The sequence below is a fragment of the Falco peregrinus genome, chromosome 12 (genome assembly GCF_023634155.1).
Source record: "Falco peregrinus isolate bFalPer1 chromosome 12, bFalPer1.pri, whole genome shotgun sequence".
NCBI lineage: Eukaryota > Metazoa > Chordata > Aves > Falconiformes > Falconidae > Falco > Falco peregrinus.
In genome coordinates this window covers 3,042,996-3,060,603 of record NC_073732.1, presented here as the reverse complement: position 1 = coordinate 3,060,603, position 17,608 = coordinate 3,042,996, and the positions used below count along the sequence as shown (strand labels likewise).

The 17,608-nt window shown below is 38.1% G+C and overlaps 1 protein-coding gene across 2 annotated transcripts in view; it reads left to right on the top strand.

Moving 5' to 3' along the window:
• The window catches only part of STAG1 (STAG1 cohesin complex component), a 199,965-nt gene that overhangs the window by 98,341 nt on the left and 84,016 nt on the right, over window positions 1–17,608 (top strand). Inside the window, exons 1-4 of one of the 2 annotated variants that reach the window (XM_027791966.2) lie at window positions 2,066–2,162; window positions 6,894–6,970; window positions 11,922–12,126; window positions 14,939–15,090. In XM_027791966.2, coding sequence (XP_027647767.1) covers window positions 2,123–2,162; window positions 6,894–6,970; window positions 11,922–12,126; window positions 14,939–15,090 — 474 coding nt within the window. In that variant the 5' untranslated portion in view covers window positions 2,066–2,122. Of the gene's footprint in view, window positions 1–2,065; window positions 2,163–6,893; window positions 6,971–11,921; window positions 12,127–14,938; window positions 15,091–17,608 lie in introns of those variants that run through there. The other variant, XM_055817028.1, reaches the window with a different exon arrangement.

Below are 17,608 nucleotides of genomic sequence, written 5' to 3'. Positions count from 1 at the left end.
AATGCTTTAGTAGTGGTCCCATTCAAGGTGCTTCTTTCTGTCTCAGTTTATGACTGTACGTTATACGTGCGTGTCATCGTTGGACATGTAATGAGCGCAGAGGAGGAACTGTAGGTGGCAGTCAGGCATTGGGAGGAGAGAGCACAAAAGGGCCCTAAGAAGGATGAAAGGACTGCAACGGCCAGTTTCCTCCATGCCAGAACCTAAATTTTGTTGCAGTTTTTCTCAGCTTTAACATCACATTGCGATAGAGAAAGACATTTCTACCCTCAAGTGTCTGTCCATGATGACAAGCAACAAATTAATTTGTCCTTTTCTCTGCTCTCTGGTGGAAGTCTTTTCTATTCATATGTCTCTCATACAGCTTAAGACTTAAGACTCAAAGTGGGGCTAACACAGTTCTCTGGAATATTTTTTCTGGGCTTTATCTAATTCCGGAAAATTGCTTGGAAGGATTTTTAGCAAAATCAAGATCTGAAAATTCAGGAAAATGCTTGCCACTGAATTCTTGTCCTGTGTAACATTTACATCTGTTCTGAAATCTAGAATAGCTTTCTTGAAGATGCCTAGCCAGTGACAGGGGAGAGAAGCCAGGAGTTTCTTCTGTAGACGTCTATGAGCCATCAAAACAAGGCGGCCAGATACAAAAGCTTCATTGTTTTTTGATCCCTATGTGGGTCATATGATGTACAGTATAATAGGTTATGAGATGAATGGATTTAAACTGGCAAGGTCTCATCAAGGAGTAGAATAGCAAGTTAAGGATTGTCCAGTGAGTTCTTACAGTGTGGTAGTGACAATTTTTTGATACAGAAGATGGAGAACACAAATGGAAAACGTTCTCTGCTAGAGGCAATTCTCATTATTGGGATGGTGACTTAAATGACCTCAGCTGTTAGAATAATAATATTCCTAGTTCTGTGAAAGCAATATGAAGGGCAAAACAACAGTAATGATGTTCAAAGGAGGAAGAGGCTATACTGAAAAAATAGATGTACAAGTCTGTATGGGTAGCAGAGCCAAGGAAAAAAAATGAGGAGCTTCCTGTTCCAAAAAAGAAACCATATTCAAGAGTCAAGTGCAAAATAACCTAAAGCAAAGGAGGAATAGGAATTATAGCAAGAGAACAACTTGTTTGAATCATGTGCTATGCAGTGGTCTGAAAATCAAAATGGAATGTAAAACCCAAAGAACTAAAGGTAAATATTCATGAATTGCCGAAGCATGTTGGACGAAATCGGAGCAATGCATAAAATAAGAAAAACAAAATTAAGGGTAACAGAACTGTATTCTGGTATGTTAGTTAATAAGCAGAAGGTCAATTAAAGAATTGGACTGCAGCAAGAGAATATGTTTTTCCTGTCTATACTGTGTATCATGTGAATGGTAGGGGTTTAACATTGTAGGGAGATTTCACAGAATACATTTGAAAACATTTTGGGAACTAATGGGTGCTTGGTTTTGGTTTTATTGTAGGAGGGTGGACTTACATGAACCTTTAGAATTCTTTATAACAGTTGCCTGTGATTCTAAATGTGATACAGTTTTAATTGCATGAGGCTGTATTTTTTTTCCTTTTTTTTTCCTATTGGGATTCTTGCTGATTCATTCAGTAACAGTTCACCATCTAAAGCTATTCTAAGGGTGAATTAGGGCTGTGTCTTTTAGGGAGATACTGGCTTTTGAATACTGCTTCATTGGCGACAGAAATTGGGCAATGTAGAGTCCATGCGACAGGAAGAATTGGGGAATAAATCAACAGAAGAGTCTTCTATTCCTGCATGTGCTGTGAAAGCTGAAATTCAACTAAGTATTTAGGTTGACTTCTTTCTAGAATCCTGACTTCTGGTTTCAGTAAAGTGTTTCGGTTTTCAAGCATAGAAATCAATAGGAAGTTAGGAGCCCTGATGGGATTTAGGAGTCTCGGAATCTATTTGGATGTGCTTCAGCTGTCCCAGTACTGCTTCCATTTAGATTAATGATTAACACCTATTGATTCCAGTGAGGTAAGATCTACTTCAGTGTTCCTATGTGATTGTGAGCAAGCTACAGAAAATAAACTTTCTTACTGGTGTGAGTAATTTCTGGTTAGTTTCAGGCAGCTCTCTTCTGGGAACAGTAAATGAAGTGTTACAGAAGTGTGCCACGACCCAAGTTGAGCGGTGAGAAATAATGTGCTCTTTATAGTTTGACTTCAGTCTTTGTTTATCATCTTTCATACAGAGATTTGTCACTAACGTTTCTGAGACAATTAAAAATTGCATTTATGGACATTGAAGTGGATTGTTTTATGATCTAAATAGTAAGTGGAGATAGAGGTATAGGAAATGCACATTGAATGATATCAAGGGAAGGAAATAGTGCCCATCCAGCAGTTCTGTAATCATCATCCATCCTTGGAAGATCTTTATTAAACTTGCCCTCTCTTGACCTTTCAACAGTCAAGATCACTTACCAGTGCTCTGATCCTAACTATCGACTTTCAGCTAATGCAAAGGAGTGCATTGCCTTTTTCATATGATACCTTCCAGTCCAAATCTTCTAGCGTATTTCTCTTGATGCCTTTATAAATCTTTCTTCTGGTTACTGTTTTTCCAATTTGTGTGGTTGAGAGATACTGATCAGTCACCACGAATTTAAGGACTCACAATTAATCCTTTTTTAACAGAAGACTGTGGGCTTACTTTATATTTGTTGACTTTAGCCCTGAGCTGCAATTTTCCCAGAAGCAATTTTCTTGCAGCTTATTCAGTTTGGGCAGGTGGTTCAAAAGAGAAGGGACAAAATTACCTCTGTAGCTTCTGTGAATAAAGGTACCAGACATTAAAACTGACTACATAGCGTAGTTAGTGTACTACAGACTATATAATTTATTACCAACTGTCAGTAGTTTAGATTTCAAGAGTCCATTTACTAGTGAGTAATTTGCTTTCATTAATAGTGCTTAAATGACTGCGGGCAATTATAGCTGGAGTAGCCCACGTGCAGCGCTTCTTTCTGTTACATAAGCTTCCCCTCCCTATAGAAATACCAGAATTGCCGTATGCAGTGGGCCATGTATGCATGTGCCCTGTAGGCGCTCCATGTACTACACTGGAATGTAGTAGTTGGAATGATGGTGTTCCTTGCTGTCCAGCAGTGGTTAGTGCCTTCTGTTTCAGGGGAGGACAGGTAGTCATGGAACAACCTGCATCCAAAGAGTACTCTCTTTTACTCCTGGTATGAAAGGTTGGTTGTTGCTCAGCCTTGAAAGCTTACATATCTTACAGAGCTCTTGGGGATTTTTTTTGTTACTTTTCTTTTGCAGGGCTTACTATTATAACTGGGTAGTCTTCTCACTATAAATATGTTCTGAAGCCACTGAGCCTGTGGTATATCTCCTAGAAACATTGTATCTTGTTTTGTGCACAGCTTTTCATTGTTGTTTTTTTTTAAGTGTATTCATCCCATTTTATAAAGACCCTTTTAGCCTTAATCTTCTGTTGTTGAAATAATGTTGTGTCTTCTATATGGTTTTTTTCTTTTCACTTTTAAAAGCTGGGTTGGATGACATGATTAATTATTAACAAATTAAATTGGTATCTGTCCTAGCTGAAAGTTAAACTGGAATTTTGTCATTAAGGAAATGTAATTACATGTCAGCAAGAAGATTTTTTTTTAAAAAAAATACCCACAATGTTTCTGATTAAGTTTGAACTGAGAACTTAGTACTGAAGTAGATCAGGCTTCTCAATTTGTTAATGGACTAGGACAATTTAAATCCTCCACTAAATGCAGAATGAGAGCTTCATGATAGAGGTAAAACTCAGTTTAGAAAAGACTAGTAGCAGCGTAAGTAAGGTAGAGACACAGGAATACATTCCACACCTTCAACTCTACTTTATAAAAAATCTGCTATGTTTTAAGGATTCACTCTAAAATGGGAGAGCTTAGCTTTTCACTAATCATAAAAACTATGAATTTGAACAATGTTGACCATTGCAGTGCTGATAAGTTGTGATGACACCATGAAATGTGTTGTGAGCAGAGTCTTTGTAGCATATTTACGGAGTGTTAATTCAGTTTCCCAGAAGAACAGACAGGGTTGTGTTTTGGTTGGGTGGCAGAAAGGTGGTAGCAGGAAAAGCAGTCAGGCCAAAGCTGTTACCTACTGCCAGATAAGTAGAAATGCTCGTTTTGCTTGACCTGACTTCCAGTAAACTTTGTCATAAAAAGTGGGGGAAAGAATGAGACATGACAGTGATTGATGAGTGCTGTTCATCTTCACTCCTCTTAATGCTTGCTAACACTTCCTTGGCAGTGTTGAGCTCTTGTCCACCCTGGCGTCCCCAGGAGATGTCAAGAGTTTGTTTCATCCTGTGCATGCCCCTGCCTCATGCTCCAAGAGAAATGAACTGTTGCTGGTTTGGAAGATATATGTAGAATCTACACTAGCCTCACCTGTAATAGCTCTGCACAGTGATCAGTGGAAATCCTGAAGTGCCCAGGAGATAAATGATGCTGTCTCAGTTCTAGTCAGGGAAGGTAAAAAGCCTTTCCACGAATCCACAGAAACTGCCCATGGCCTGTAGCCCTGTGTCTGTAGCCTGTCCCGTTGGCCAATTCAGTGGGCAGGTTCCACGTGTCTTGTGGCGCAGTCTGTACGATTTGCTGTCTGATGGGACATGGCTGGTGCGTATGGATCCGGTGTGAGCCATCAGCTTTCTCTGAGCACTGTTGCTGCATCTGCAGGGTTGTTGAATTAAAGCAGCTGTGCTTTAAACAGCCACCCTCTGACAGAGAAACCTCAAGAGAAGTTGGTCAAGGAAAAATAATACTTGGCTTAACTGTGGAGTAACATGCAGGAGGTCATTTCAGAAGTAACTGTCTGAGGCACTAAATAATAATGACCACAGTATAATTGCATTCCATATCCTCAGGGAGAAAAAATACAGAGAACCAGAACAGAATTATAAGAAGTTGAGAATTTGAATTGCATGTGGGGCATTAGCAAGGAATTTTAGTTACAGTATTTTTACTTTTTCTGACAAAGTGACATCTTTATATATTATATGGAAGCTATTTAAGGTTATTAACAGAAGTCATAAATATTAAAGAATAAAATTAGAATCAGGGCTACAAAAAACAGAACAACGAAGATCAGTGGTTACTTATTTGATGAGGGTTATATTGCCAATGAGAAGAGCAACAGATGGCAGCATGCAGTGGGAGAAAGGTATTAATGCAGTTGAGGTGAATTTCCAGGAATAGCTGTCCACTAGTACTTAGAGACATAATGTAAAAACTGCTTCACTCAAAAATTCCAGTATTGGGGGAAACATTAAATTGTAGCTGCATGTACAGATGATATCAAAACTGATAAAATAGGTCTTCAACTGTCATATGGTAGTATTCTCTTGGGTTTCTAGTTTTAATATATTGCATTACTAATTGTTTATTAATAATATGGAAATTATCATGCACAAACTTAAATTGTCATTGTTAGAACTGAGGTTGATGGCATTATCTGATATGAAATGGCTAAAAGTAAGTGTTATTTCATGAAGAAGCAAAATCAATTCAAGAAATCAATATTCAAGTTGTGTTGTAAAACAGTACCCCTGCTGAGGCTTAGAGGATTGGTGTGCTCTAACTGTGCTTGCATATTTTGAAATGCATATGCTTCTAATGCTTATTTTTCAAGGAATAAAATAGCAGAATTAAAACTTTCTCATAATATTTAGTACATTTAAATTATCTTTATTTATCCTTTATATAGAAACTAATACTATTAGCTGTTAAGCTGCTTCTATTACGGCGTGAATTTTTGGAGCCATGCAGTAGATCATTAATCCACTTGAACTTTTTGCAAAAGCAGGGACACTTACTCTTTGTAATGTTAATGACATTGGGATGGATTTTGTAGCTTTGCAGTTTGCTTAATTTTTCTGCATTTCTTCCATTAACAAATGAAGATTGTGAAATAGTCAAATGAAGATTGTGCGGTAGAAAAAAAATAGTTCTCTATGTCGACTTGTGTTACATGGTTGGATATTTAGACAACATCTAGTTGCAAAGGCAATAATGTGTAAAATATTTTATTCTTTTATACTGATTGAATTGAAGATCAAGTCAAAAGAATTTTATTGCTGTTGTGTTGTTATACTTTCAATTTTGTTGGCTTTGTTCAATTTACAGTAAAAAGTTAATCCTGTCAGCTTCACTCTTTGCATAACAAGGGGGAATGGCATAATCAGATGAAGGAACAACAGATACAACTGCTGCTTTTGGCCCTGAGCTGGCTCACATCTTGACTGAGCCCTTTGGAGCCTTTAGTTTTGGAAAAGCTTGCTGACGGTAGCAGCCCATGATGCAGCTGTGCTAGCTCCAGTCTGCAGGTGCTGTAGCTCATTCCCACAATGCTGTGGCTGTGTCAATAAGCTGTGCTGGTCCTGAGCTAAGCGGTTTCAAACCCACTACTGTGTCTCTGCATAGAGGTCATGGTATATCTATAATCCAGGTGACTCATCGTAAAAAGTGGGGAATTACTAGCAGTGGCTGTGGAACTGAAAGATGGTCTTCATTTTATTTTGCAAACAAAATTAAAAGCACTGTGCAGACATGGCGTGAGTCCTACATTGCTATCACTTCTGTATCACACTCACTCAGTTGTAAAAAGATGGAAAATTTTGCTAACTCCTAGTCTGACAGCACTTTTCAAGACAGGTGATTGTGGTTTTTTTACCCACTTCTTCAAGAGGCAGTTTTGTTCAATGCATTCCTGTTATTATTGCATTATATACCCTTTCATACATATTTTTAAGCTGTAAGTTTAGCACCAGAAAAACATTGATACTTTAATGTAACAGAAAATGTGTTGTGTTAATTTCTTCTGTTCCTTCATTACATTACAGGTACTGTAAGAATTGAAATGTTCAGGAACATGCAAAATGCAGAAATCATAAGGAAAATGACAGAAGAATTTGATGAGGTATAGTATACAAATAGTTCTTTTAAAATTACAAAAGATATTACAATATACTTTTCTTTTAATATAAAAATGCAGTGGGCAAGAAACCAGTGGATAAGCAATGTCTCAGTATCAGAAATTGTACTGTCAAGCAAAGCAGCGATTTAAACTGGTGGATGAGGAATAACAAGCCAGCATGAGCTTTAGGAAAGAAGAATAATGAAACTCAAAAAGTAATAAAATAATTGGAAAAGGTAGTTATAGTCATTTATCTTGCAAACTCAGTGTTGTGGATTGAGTAGGCCCTGGATGCTGAAATACTGGTATGGAAAATTTGTGAATTAGCCAGTTTAAGGGCGTAAGTGTACTATCACAGCAGTGTCTCTTTGTGATCACTTCTAGATGGAATGCCAAGGCTGTGATTCAAAAAGTTAAGCAGGAGAGCTATGAAAATGAGCACTAGTGTTTTTCAGGATTTACTCTGCAAAATGTCCATCTTGTTCATGGCCTTGAACAACAAAACATTTAACTATATACTTAACAATGGCCATGTGAACGCTCCTTTTGATGTACTCAGGTATTCAGTCAGGGCTTTTGTGTACTGGTGGGATAAGGTACAGGGAATAAAATGTAGGTGTACAGTGACAATCAAAAGGATGGTATCAATTCATGCTACATTCTAACAGAATTAGTTTGACTTCTTAAAACATCACCTAACCAAAGTTAATGCAATGCAGTGAATTTTTGCTAGTGTAATTTAAAAGCAGAATTGGATATTGTCTTTAGTCTGGCCCCACTGTACAAAATAAAATGGCCACGGCACTGTCCAAAAGCCGAAGAACGCTGATTTTGCCCGAGGGAGGATTGTCCCACAGTTGACGGAAGAAAGTATTTCTCAAAAAAAAATTTAAAACAGTCAAAGTTTTTTCTCAAAGGAGGAAAAAACTCTTTTCCTTGTGACAGTATGAGTGTAGATATAAGCAACATATCTCAAAGAGTTAACAGTTACTGGTACGTAAGCTTGCTTTCTCCATTACCTAAAACTTTTCACAAGTTTTACAGTTCTAACAGAAAGTTTCCGTTCTAGCTTCTGCCTTTAACACTTGAGTGGATCTGTGAAAGAATTTGTGGGTTTTAGTACGAAAGCATGAAATTGTTAGTCTTAGACCACAACCTGGTGAATATTTTGAAATCTGGAATGAACTCGTACCCTGTTAATAGTCAAAAACATTTTAGAATTTTTTGCAGTTTACCAATGTTCATATATCAGATGATCCCAGCATAGTAAGTTTATAATTGTTATATGGCCTTTTTAATGTTATATGTTAAATGACCTGTGTTCATACTGCTAGTCATAGTATTTCAGGTTGGCCTGTGCTTAGCAGGATGTCATAGTCACAATAAAAGACCTGCCAAGATACAAGCTTTTAGAATAAGAGCAGCTTATATTACTGTTCAGGGTAAAACACATAATGAAACAACAAAAATCATTCTTGGTCTTCAGCAGGTTGTAGAATTGTGGTTGGTATAGCATTAGTACACTTTTTGGCCCTCTGTTTAGTGTCCACCACCTAAAAAGTCAGAACAACAATCGTTTGTTTCTGGGAGAGCTGTTGGTAGCAGACACCATTTCGCAGTGACAGTCCTTTGATTGAAGGCAGCTCAGGCTAGATTTGGCAGAGCTGCATGATCCTGCCCAACCTTTCTTCTCTTGCTGGAGAAAGGAGAAGAGAACGCAGGTAGATCTACTTCTTGCCTTCTTCCAGCAGTACCCTTGACTGTGCTCCCTGACTTGGTGCTGACCAACTAGACTGCTTCCTTGGGTTCATCCTGCCACTGGATTTCTTTATATTTTGTAAGTCTGTGTTAAACAATGAAAGAAAGGGAGTCAGGAGACGAACAGTGGTGGCTAGGCCGAGTGGTCATCTGTTTTTCTCAGTAAAGCACCACCATTTTCTGTACAGCTGGTAACAGCCCTCAGTTCTTCATTCTAAATTTCGCTGTTGCCATTTCACATGTAATACCTCTTCTAGTACCCTGGAACTCCTAAATCCCAGTGTCCATCCCTCCCATGGCATCCTGAGACAAAGCATTTGCCCAGGGCTGTTGCCACCAGAGCATTTCCCTTGCCTTGCTGTCCCCTTGTGCCCCTAAATCCCATGTCAGTCTGAGAAGGTAATGGTCTGACTGCGTGGGAGTGAAGGAGAAAGCTCGTGATGCTCTTGTGAAAATGTGGTAGTTTATCAGCCCATCAGAACCTACCTTCATTGTCATCTTTAGATTGCTATTTTCAGATGGAGGCTATCCCCTTGTTAGTGTATTTTCTTCCCTGTACCAAAACATACCTAAAATGCCAAGTCTTTTGTATCAGCTTAGGGTTGAAAGGGGCTAGTGCTCAGTGGTACATGTGTGTAGGTGATGTAAGGTACCTGTTGTCATATTTGTGACATGACAAATCATTTCTACAAGTCTAGAGCTAATAGGAAAAAAAGAGAAAAGTACGTGTAGTATTAGCTAGGGCAAAATCTTAACATTATATTCGTTAGCACAGTATGCTGCCCAGAAAACATCTTCATCTCTATTGAGAAGTTCAGATTTGCTGCTTTCTTTACTTTATCAAGATTGTTGCACTGTTCTCACAGTGCTGCAGTAATCACCTGCCTGCTTGTCATGATTTCTGCATTTATGGCAGGGATTGAAGCATTGATTTTCCTCATCGTAAGTTGAAGAATGCTTGCGCAGGATTTAAATGATGGAAGTAACTGTTCATTGCTGCCACAAGTTCAGTTTGAGACAGGGAATTTTATGGACATCCATCGGCTGCACTATTTGGGTGCTTGGGTCATGAGTACAGGCATTTTGTAGATGAATTCCCTCATAATTCTTGTGCTAGAGTTAGCAGGTGAACAAAAACTCGTTTTGGTTTGAGTTTTCTAACCATTGGACCATGAAGTGTCATGTCAGTGTCACTGATATATCACATTTTTATTGGTTTTCAGGAATAAAACATCCAATAACATGGCTTTATTATAAATTTATTCTTCCAGTTTCAACCAGATGAGATGCTCTTGCTGCAGTCTTCATATGCTTTTCAAAACTGTTGTCTAATATGTAATTGTAAGTTAAAAATATGTCATACAAATGTGAGTAGTTACACACAAACTAGAGATTCTGAGGATCTGTTACAAAAAAAATTATGTATACATAGCTAGAAATATATTTTATGTATGTAAATTCACATGCAGAGTTCCCACAGGTACTGTGCAGGCAGGGGCTTAGTCTGGAGATTATTTCTGAAAATACGGTGTAAACAGGGAGAAGAAAATGAGTCTGGGCTGTTCATATGGAGTTACTGTCAGGAAAACTCTGAGCAGAAAGCTTTAGTGTTTTAATTTCAGTCCTAAACTTGTATAAATGTGAGACTAATGCAGGGCTTGTATTTACATGGCAAGACACTGTACCTTGCTGAAATTCACTAGCAAGAGCATTAGGCATAAACAACAAATACTTGGAAACACAGGGCACAGCTAATGATACTGCTGTGTATTTTAGATTGTGTTTATCTGGGTTTCTACTACATAACACATTGGGCTGATTTACAGAAGTTCAGAGGACTCAGAGCAACAATTGAAAATGCCAGGAGATATCTTCATGCCAGGAGCTTTACAACCCTCTGATGTATTTTAAACTAAAGCTTCTATTTTTCTCAAATTGGACGTTCAAAGTTAGAAGTAAAGATATTGCTCGTTAAAATAATGCCATTTAGTATTCACTGTATGAGACAGTAAGGTCATCAAGACTGCCTTATAATTTTGTCTTTTTCTAACATTTGAGCACTTTGCAATTGTGGTTGGTTTTTTTAGTATGATTCAAATGTGTGTGACTTGGTTAAATTGGTAGGGTTTTTTTGCTGCAGGGGAATATAATTTATGAAGTTTAGGTAAAAGGTTATTTGATTACATCTCCTCTACGTTTATGTTACTGGCTTTATGTGGTTCAGTCTGGGTGATAAGTCTTGAGAGAATAAAAGTGCTTGTTCTTCACAAAAAACACAGAACAAATGTGTGCAAATGGATTTAACTTTGATACTGCTGACTTCTTATCTTGGGGGACTGATTCAGGATGGACCATTATTGCCTTGATGTTTTGGATAATCTGAAATTGGCTTACAAATCAGATCACCAGGGAGATTATCCAGATATCCAGTCTTTTTCACTGAAGAGGAAAAAAAGCATTTACTAACTTGAGGGAGGGCAGTCTCACTGAAACGCAATATTGCTTCAAGTGAGAATAGTAAGAGCAGAGTTAAACAAATTGAGTGTTCACATGCGTGCTCCAATCTTGCAGTAATCTTGGGAAGAGGGGGTGTATGAAACTGTATGGGGTATATGAATATGTAGTAAAATCTCTACTACTTCTGTCAGAAGCAAAGTTTTAACCACTAGAAACAGGGTAAGTGTATAAGATCAAAGAAGGGCAATGTTTACTTTTGATAATATCTCAATTGTAAACTTGAGTAAAGCAAAGTTTGTGGGGAGGAGCAGCCAGTTGATTAGAATATTAGCATGAAGTTGAAGTGGGGATGGAGAATGACACAAACCTTCAATCACACAAACCTTTCTTTAGGTTTCGATCTTAAATACTTTGAAATATTCCTTTCTCATCCTTTCCCCCCACTTCCTAAGCCAGGACACAAGGAAAATAACTGAGTCTTGACACATATTTTGGACTGTACAGAGCTAATATTGCAAGTCTGGAACAGTTATAATGCAATCTTTGTAAAAACGGTTTCATGCCAACAAGCTTCTTTGTTTATTGAAGAATAATGTTTGTTTTTATTTGCTGTTCTCCATTGTCTTGAAGGAAAAAGGTGGTGTTTAGCATAGACTTTTAGACTGTGATGGCTACAACAACAATAAAATTAATGGGGAGACTTCTAATATTTCATATTTTCATTTTTTTTGTTGTTCAGGACAGTGGTGATTATCCACTTACTATGCCTGGGCCACAGTGGAAGAAGTTTCGATCCAACTTCTGCGAGTTCATTGGAGTGCTCATTCGACAGTGTCAGTATAGCATCATCTATGATGAATACATGATGGACACGGTGATCTCTCTTCTGACTGGTTTGTCAGATTCCCAGGTCCGGGCTTTCAGGCACACCAGTACATTAGCTGGTAAGTAAGCTAGCAGAGAGAAGAATTTTTTCAAAGAAGTTGCTACTATTTGGCCACTTCGAGAATTACTCCTAATGTTTAGGTGGAATTTGACTAACACTGAGAACTCCAGAAAGCTTGATCAAATCCAAGTACTATATATGGTATAACTGTACTTAAAATATGCTTTTTTTGTTTGGAAAGGAGTATGTGGAGGCACTTAGTCTCAGAGATTCCTGGCATACCCTGTAAAGCAAGTGTGACATGCTTATGGCTTGTATTTTGTTATTAGGTGTTTGTTGTACAAAATGTCTTAATAATTTTGTATTTTAGAATACAAATTTATTTTAAATACCTGTCAAGAAAACTGTATTATCAGAGAATTTCAGTCCACCAGAAAATAAAGTCTGTGCCTTCACTCCTGAGAAGCATTAGGTTTGAGAGCACTGGGCCATAGTTGAAGGTCTCACTGTCTTCTAGCTCCAGCCGCTCGGCACCTTTCAACACGGCCACCTACAGCTAAGGAAAGCCCTGGGTGTATCATTGGATAGAAACAGGCTTTTCTAGCCTATTTCATCAGACCTCTATGAGATGTCTCCTGCAAGGTTGGATGGATTGCTCTCTAGAAGTCACTGTTTTTCTCTAGTTACAAGACCGTACTAGGGTGGCTGGCATGTAGGTGTCTAAAGCTGGTTATGTCAGGTGATACCTTTCTGCTCCTCTCATGTGCTGAAAATAGCTCTTATTGGAAGATTTTTCTCCCTACATTGATCACAGATCGTGTCAAATATTTGAAGCCTCTGTAGGAGAAGTTTGTTATAAGTTGAATTTTTCTACTGCCGGTATTACTGATTTAGTCTTTCCACAACCTGCTGCTTAGAATTTTGTTCAGGTTTCCAAGCGTAATACCCAGTGTCCAACAAATTCAATCAGAATTTCTTTAAAATTTCATCTCTTGCTATGAATCTAAGTAAGAGGCAGATTTCCAACGATATTGAAATAGCAGCTTCGGATTTGATTGGAGGCTGATTTTAAAATTGAAAACAAAAACCTTCAACTCACAGTGACTGAACTCTTTTGGAAACCTGTCACCTTGCATTCTTCATCTTACTTGGTTAACGGGATGGTAAAAACATGAATTTTGCAAGCATAAATTTCCAGGTGTACAGTTTGCCTCTACAAAGTCATTAATCAAAGGTGAACACTTTGAACTGCAGATAACTGGTTGGAAATCTGTGCCTGTTACTTAAATTGAGATGGAAATTGTGTTCATTTCCAGCTGATACTGTCTTAAATTCCAGGTGATTTTGATTTGCTGTTTGCCTAGACTGTGGTTGATGGGTTCACAGGAGAGAGATTATGGAGTGAGGTGTGCACTCTGGTCCCTTACATTGGTTGGTTCATCCTTGTGGGGGACAGATGTTTGGAAAGTATGAGAGGCTTGATTGAGAAGACAGGAAACAGCACCATACGTTAGAGACATCACTCAAAACCTGTCCTGTCTGGAAGAAATAGTTACTGCCATTTGGAATGGATTATGCAGCCAGAAATTTCAAGCAAGTGTAAGCGAATGCTAAAGCCGAGGTTCATCACCACTAGCTTCAGCTCTTTAAGCCGCTGCTGGCTTCTTGCATTACATATATATGTATCTGGTGCTTACATTAGGAATAGGAGCTGTCGAAGATCTCCAGCATTTTCCAGTGATAATACATGCCATTTATTTAATCGTTTATTTGTTTTAACAAGTTTGAGAGCTTTTGATTTGATTCTGAAAATTTCCTTCAAGCTAGTTTTTGCACATTTAATTATATCGCTGTCCTGCAGAGCAGAGGTCAGCATGATGCCATGGAGCTCAGTCTCAATAAAGTCATAGGAAAACACATTTTTAGAATTTAATTTATTCTTGAAATAATGTTTTTGAGGTCTTTGTTTTCAGTTTTCCTCTGTGCTAGCCAATTTGAATGAGAAATGATTCACTATAGTGAGAAACTTAAGGCAAGAAGTACGTGTCGGTGCTTCTAGAGTTACCAGCTTTGAGCAACAGCAAGATAAGACAAAGAGTTACCCTAACAATAGCGTCACTTCTCCATTTCTGTAGTTGCTTTTCTACCTTGAAGACAACGCTGCATATTTAGCCAGAGAGGATGTGATAGTTTGTTATATTATTTTGCTGTTTTCAGTATTGTAAATTGTGATATGCCATGTAACCACACAGAACATGGGAAAGACCCTTATTACTATTTTTGTGAAAGTAAATTAATATGGTAAAATAGATGTAAACAATGTTATATCCAGTATGTGTGAAAATGCATATAAAGGGGTAGATAAATTTTTAATTGTATTTTTATGCAACTATACACTTGACTTCAGTGCAGTGTCAGACTAAGTTTCAGAGAAACTGTGCTGTGGTCCCTTGTAAATTGAGTAATCCTCAGAAGCTGTTGGTTAAGAGTTGCCCTTGGTATGGAAACATCTATAATGATACTTTTCAGTAGAGAAATATGTGTAACTCCATAGTAACTGGCTTCGTAGTGTACACTGATCCTGCAGATTCGCATGCTTGCTCACTGACCTTACACGCTCAGAACTTGCATAATTTTCTGGAGAAGGTGGCAAAGAACGTTGCCTGGAGCACAATGTGGTATATGTACTCTCTTTTGTGATCTTTAGATGAGCCAAGTGTCCTGGGTATTGTTGGGTGGGAAGTGCCTTTCGAGATGGCTTTGTGTGAGGGTCGAGTTGGTTATTTTCTGTGAGTATGGATCTGCTGAGGAAATATTTTTTTAGCTCTGATGAGCGGTAAAGAGTCATATTCTGTCTTCTGCCTTTGCAGCTATGAAGCTTATGACTGCTCTTGTGAATGTTGCCTTAAACCTGAGCATTCATCAGGATAATACACAGAGGCAGTATGAAGCTGAGAGAAACAAAATGATTGGCAAAAGAGCTAATGAAAGATTGGAGCTGCTGCTTCAGAAAAGAAAAGAGGCAAGTGAAAAGATGATTATTTTTTTCCTGGTTCATGTGTGTTCCCTCCAACAGAAAGACCAGGGTGGTTTGTGACTTGAGTTACCATAGTGAGAAACAAGCAATTAGTTCTGCAGTTCTGTTTGTGTGATCTCAAGCATATTACTTGGGTTACATTTTAAAATCCTGTATTAACACATTCAGTTGACTTTGTGTGCTGTTCTGCACGCGGAGGATAATTTCTATTCTCAGGCTTGTATATATGACCAGGGAGGAAGAAAATTAAGTCTCGAGTTATAAGTAGTAACTGTTTTGATTATGCAAAAAGATTCTGAAAAGAGGATCACATATAGTTCCTCACTACGCTGCCCATTTCTCCCTTTGATCACTGCAATTATTACATAGTGTCTCATTAGTACTTCTTTTTGTAGCCACTTTCAAGAAACACTGGAGTGGGGTCTATAGCACCTGGTCTCAGGGAGAAGAAGCTAGGGAGACGTTAAAGTCACTTTTAGTAAGTACCAGTTTGGCATTAGGTGAGCAAAACCATTAGAGGGTTGCTGTAATCATCCCTAAATAAAGTATTATATCCCAGGAAATTCAGTTTTAGAGTTGTACTTAAAAGAAATTTGAAGATGACAAGTAGAAAATTAATACATAAACACCCAGACAGCCATAATCTGTAAAGATACAGGATTGATTGAAAATTTGAAGTATATATGACAATTTAAATTGTTTATTTTTAATATATTAGTTTTTAATCTATTTCCTCCACCACTGTTTTACTCCAAGGCAAATTAAGGAGGTCTGGGTGCTTTACCTGTGTGCACCTTGGATTCGTTTAGGTATGACTGGCTCAAAATTGCTTGACTTTATAGTCTTTGTCTGGGGATAATTACAATTATGTATTTTTATTTTACCCCTGTGATCTGCAACACAATTTTACTTGGCTTTCATAATTTTTAAAAGTTATGCATTAAGGTACAAAGCAAGAACAATCTCTCCTGCCCAAACTGCAAGAGAAACATTTTAAATTAAATATTAAATTTAATGCAGCCTGAAAGCATTTAGAAAGCAGAATTGCTTTGTTAACATAGCTGGAGCATGGTTTCTCTTCCACATTTGTGGGTTGTTGCTTTGAATTTCCAGAGAAGGACAAAGTCACTAATTACACTGATTAACTTGATTTAGTATCTCTGTGTCTAAGGACATCTTCTGTCCTGGTTTCTTCAGCTGTTCTTTTCAATGTCTTTTGGAGATGCAGTATCTAATTGCTCTGGGGAGACTTGGGAGCCATGATGCCCAGGCTAGCAGGGGGCTGTGGAACCCTGAAAGGAGAATGGACATTTAGCAAACCTGAACTTCTGATACATGTGGTCAGGCTCTCTCACATCACTACTCACTATAATCACAACGTGGCACAGGAGTAAGCCAGAGAGGCGTGGTGGTGACTACGTCCTCAGGTACATGGTGTTAAACATAGTAGGGGGGACCCGTACAGAGGAGGTTTATTAGGATTAGATGGCATAATGGCTCTGTGTACGAAGTCCCAGCGTAATGCTGTATATTTCCCATGTTTAAATATGCTGAATTTGCAGTAGTATTCTGTGCTGGCACTTTCTTAGTTGATTCTTTTGATGTAGTGCCATCATAATAAACCCCCATAAGCACATACAGTATCTTCATGAAGTTGTAAAGGGACAATTCACAAGCTAGATGTGGCAAATTAACCTGAAGTAGAAGAGATGAAACACTTGCTCTGAAGTGTTCCGTTCTCCTGTCATCTTTGACATGCCTAATGTGAGAGCAGTGCGTGAAGGTCTGTTCTCGTCAATGAGATTTTCAACTAAACTGGATGATTTATATAGCAATCTGCCACAGAACAGAGGAAGTTTTGTTATAGTTGCTGCCAGCAGTAACTCAAATTTTGTGCTTGTCATACATGCCTTTTTGAGCTTCACAAAATGCTCACAGAATCAACAGAAGAATGCTTCCCTTAGTTTTACTTAGGTTTAAAGGGGATGAGCGTTATATCACTTTTGCGTTGGAAAAAGCAAGAATCTGCAGATACAAATGCTCTGTCAAGATGCCCACAGTTAAGCACTCAAATTAAAGTACATGATCTAAGCAGCAATTACAGTTTTGGAGAAAATTCTGATTTTTCAAAGAATTACTAATTCATTACTGAATCTAAATTTCATGTGAGAATTGTATCTTTCAAATGTTAGCACACAAAAGCAAAAGGGATCTTACATGGACCTACTGAATCTCTGATTCTGCTTGTACACCAGCTCTGCCCCAGCACCTGGGTCTTTAGGTCAGTTATGTAGCCGATAACTTACCGTGTTTATAGCAAGCTGTAAATTGCATGCAGAAAGAGGGAGGAAGCAGTCCATGCTATCCCCTCATCTGTGCCACTTAGTCTTGTAAGGTGCTGCTCCATTTTGCACTCAAAGAAATGTCAAAGTACCCTTTTCTTCAGTATTTTAATCTTATCATGGCTCAGGAAGTTCAGTCTCTCCTACATCTCCTTTGTGGT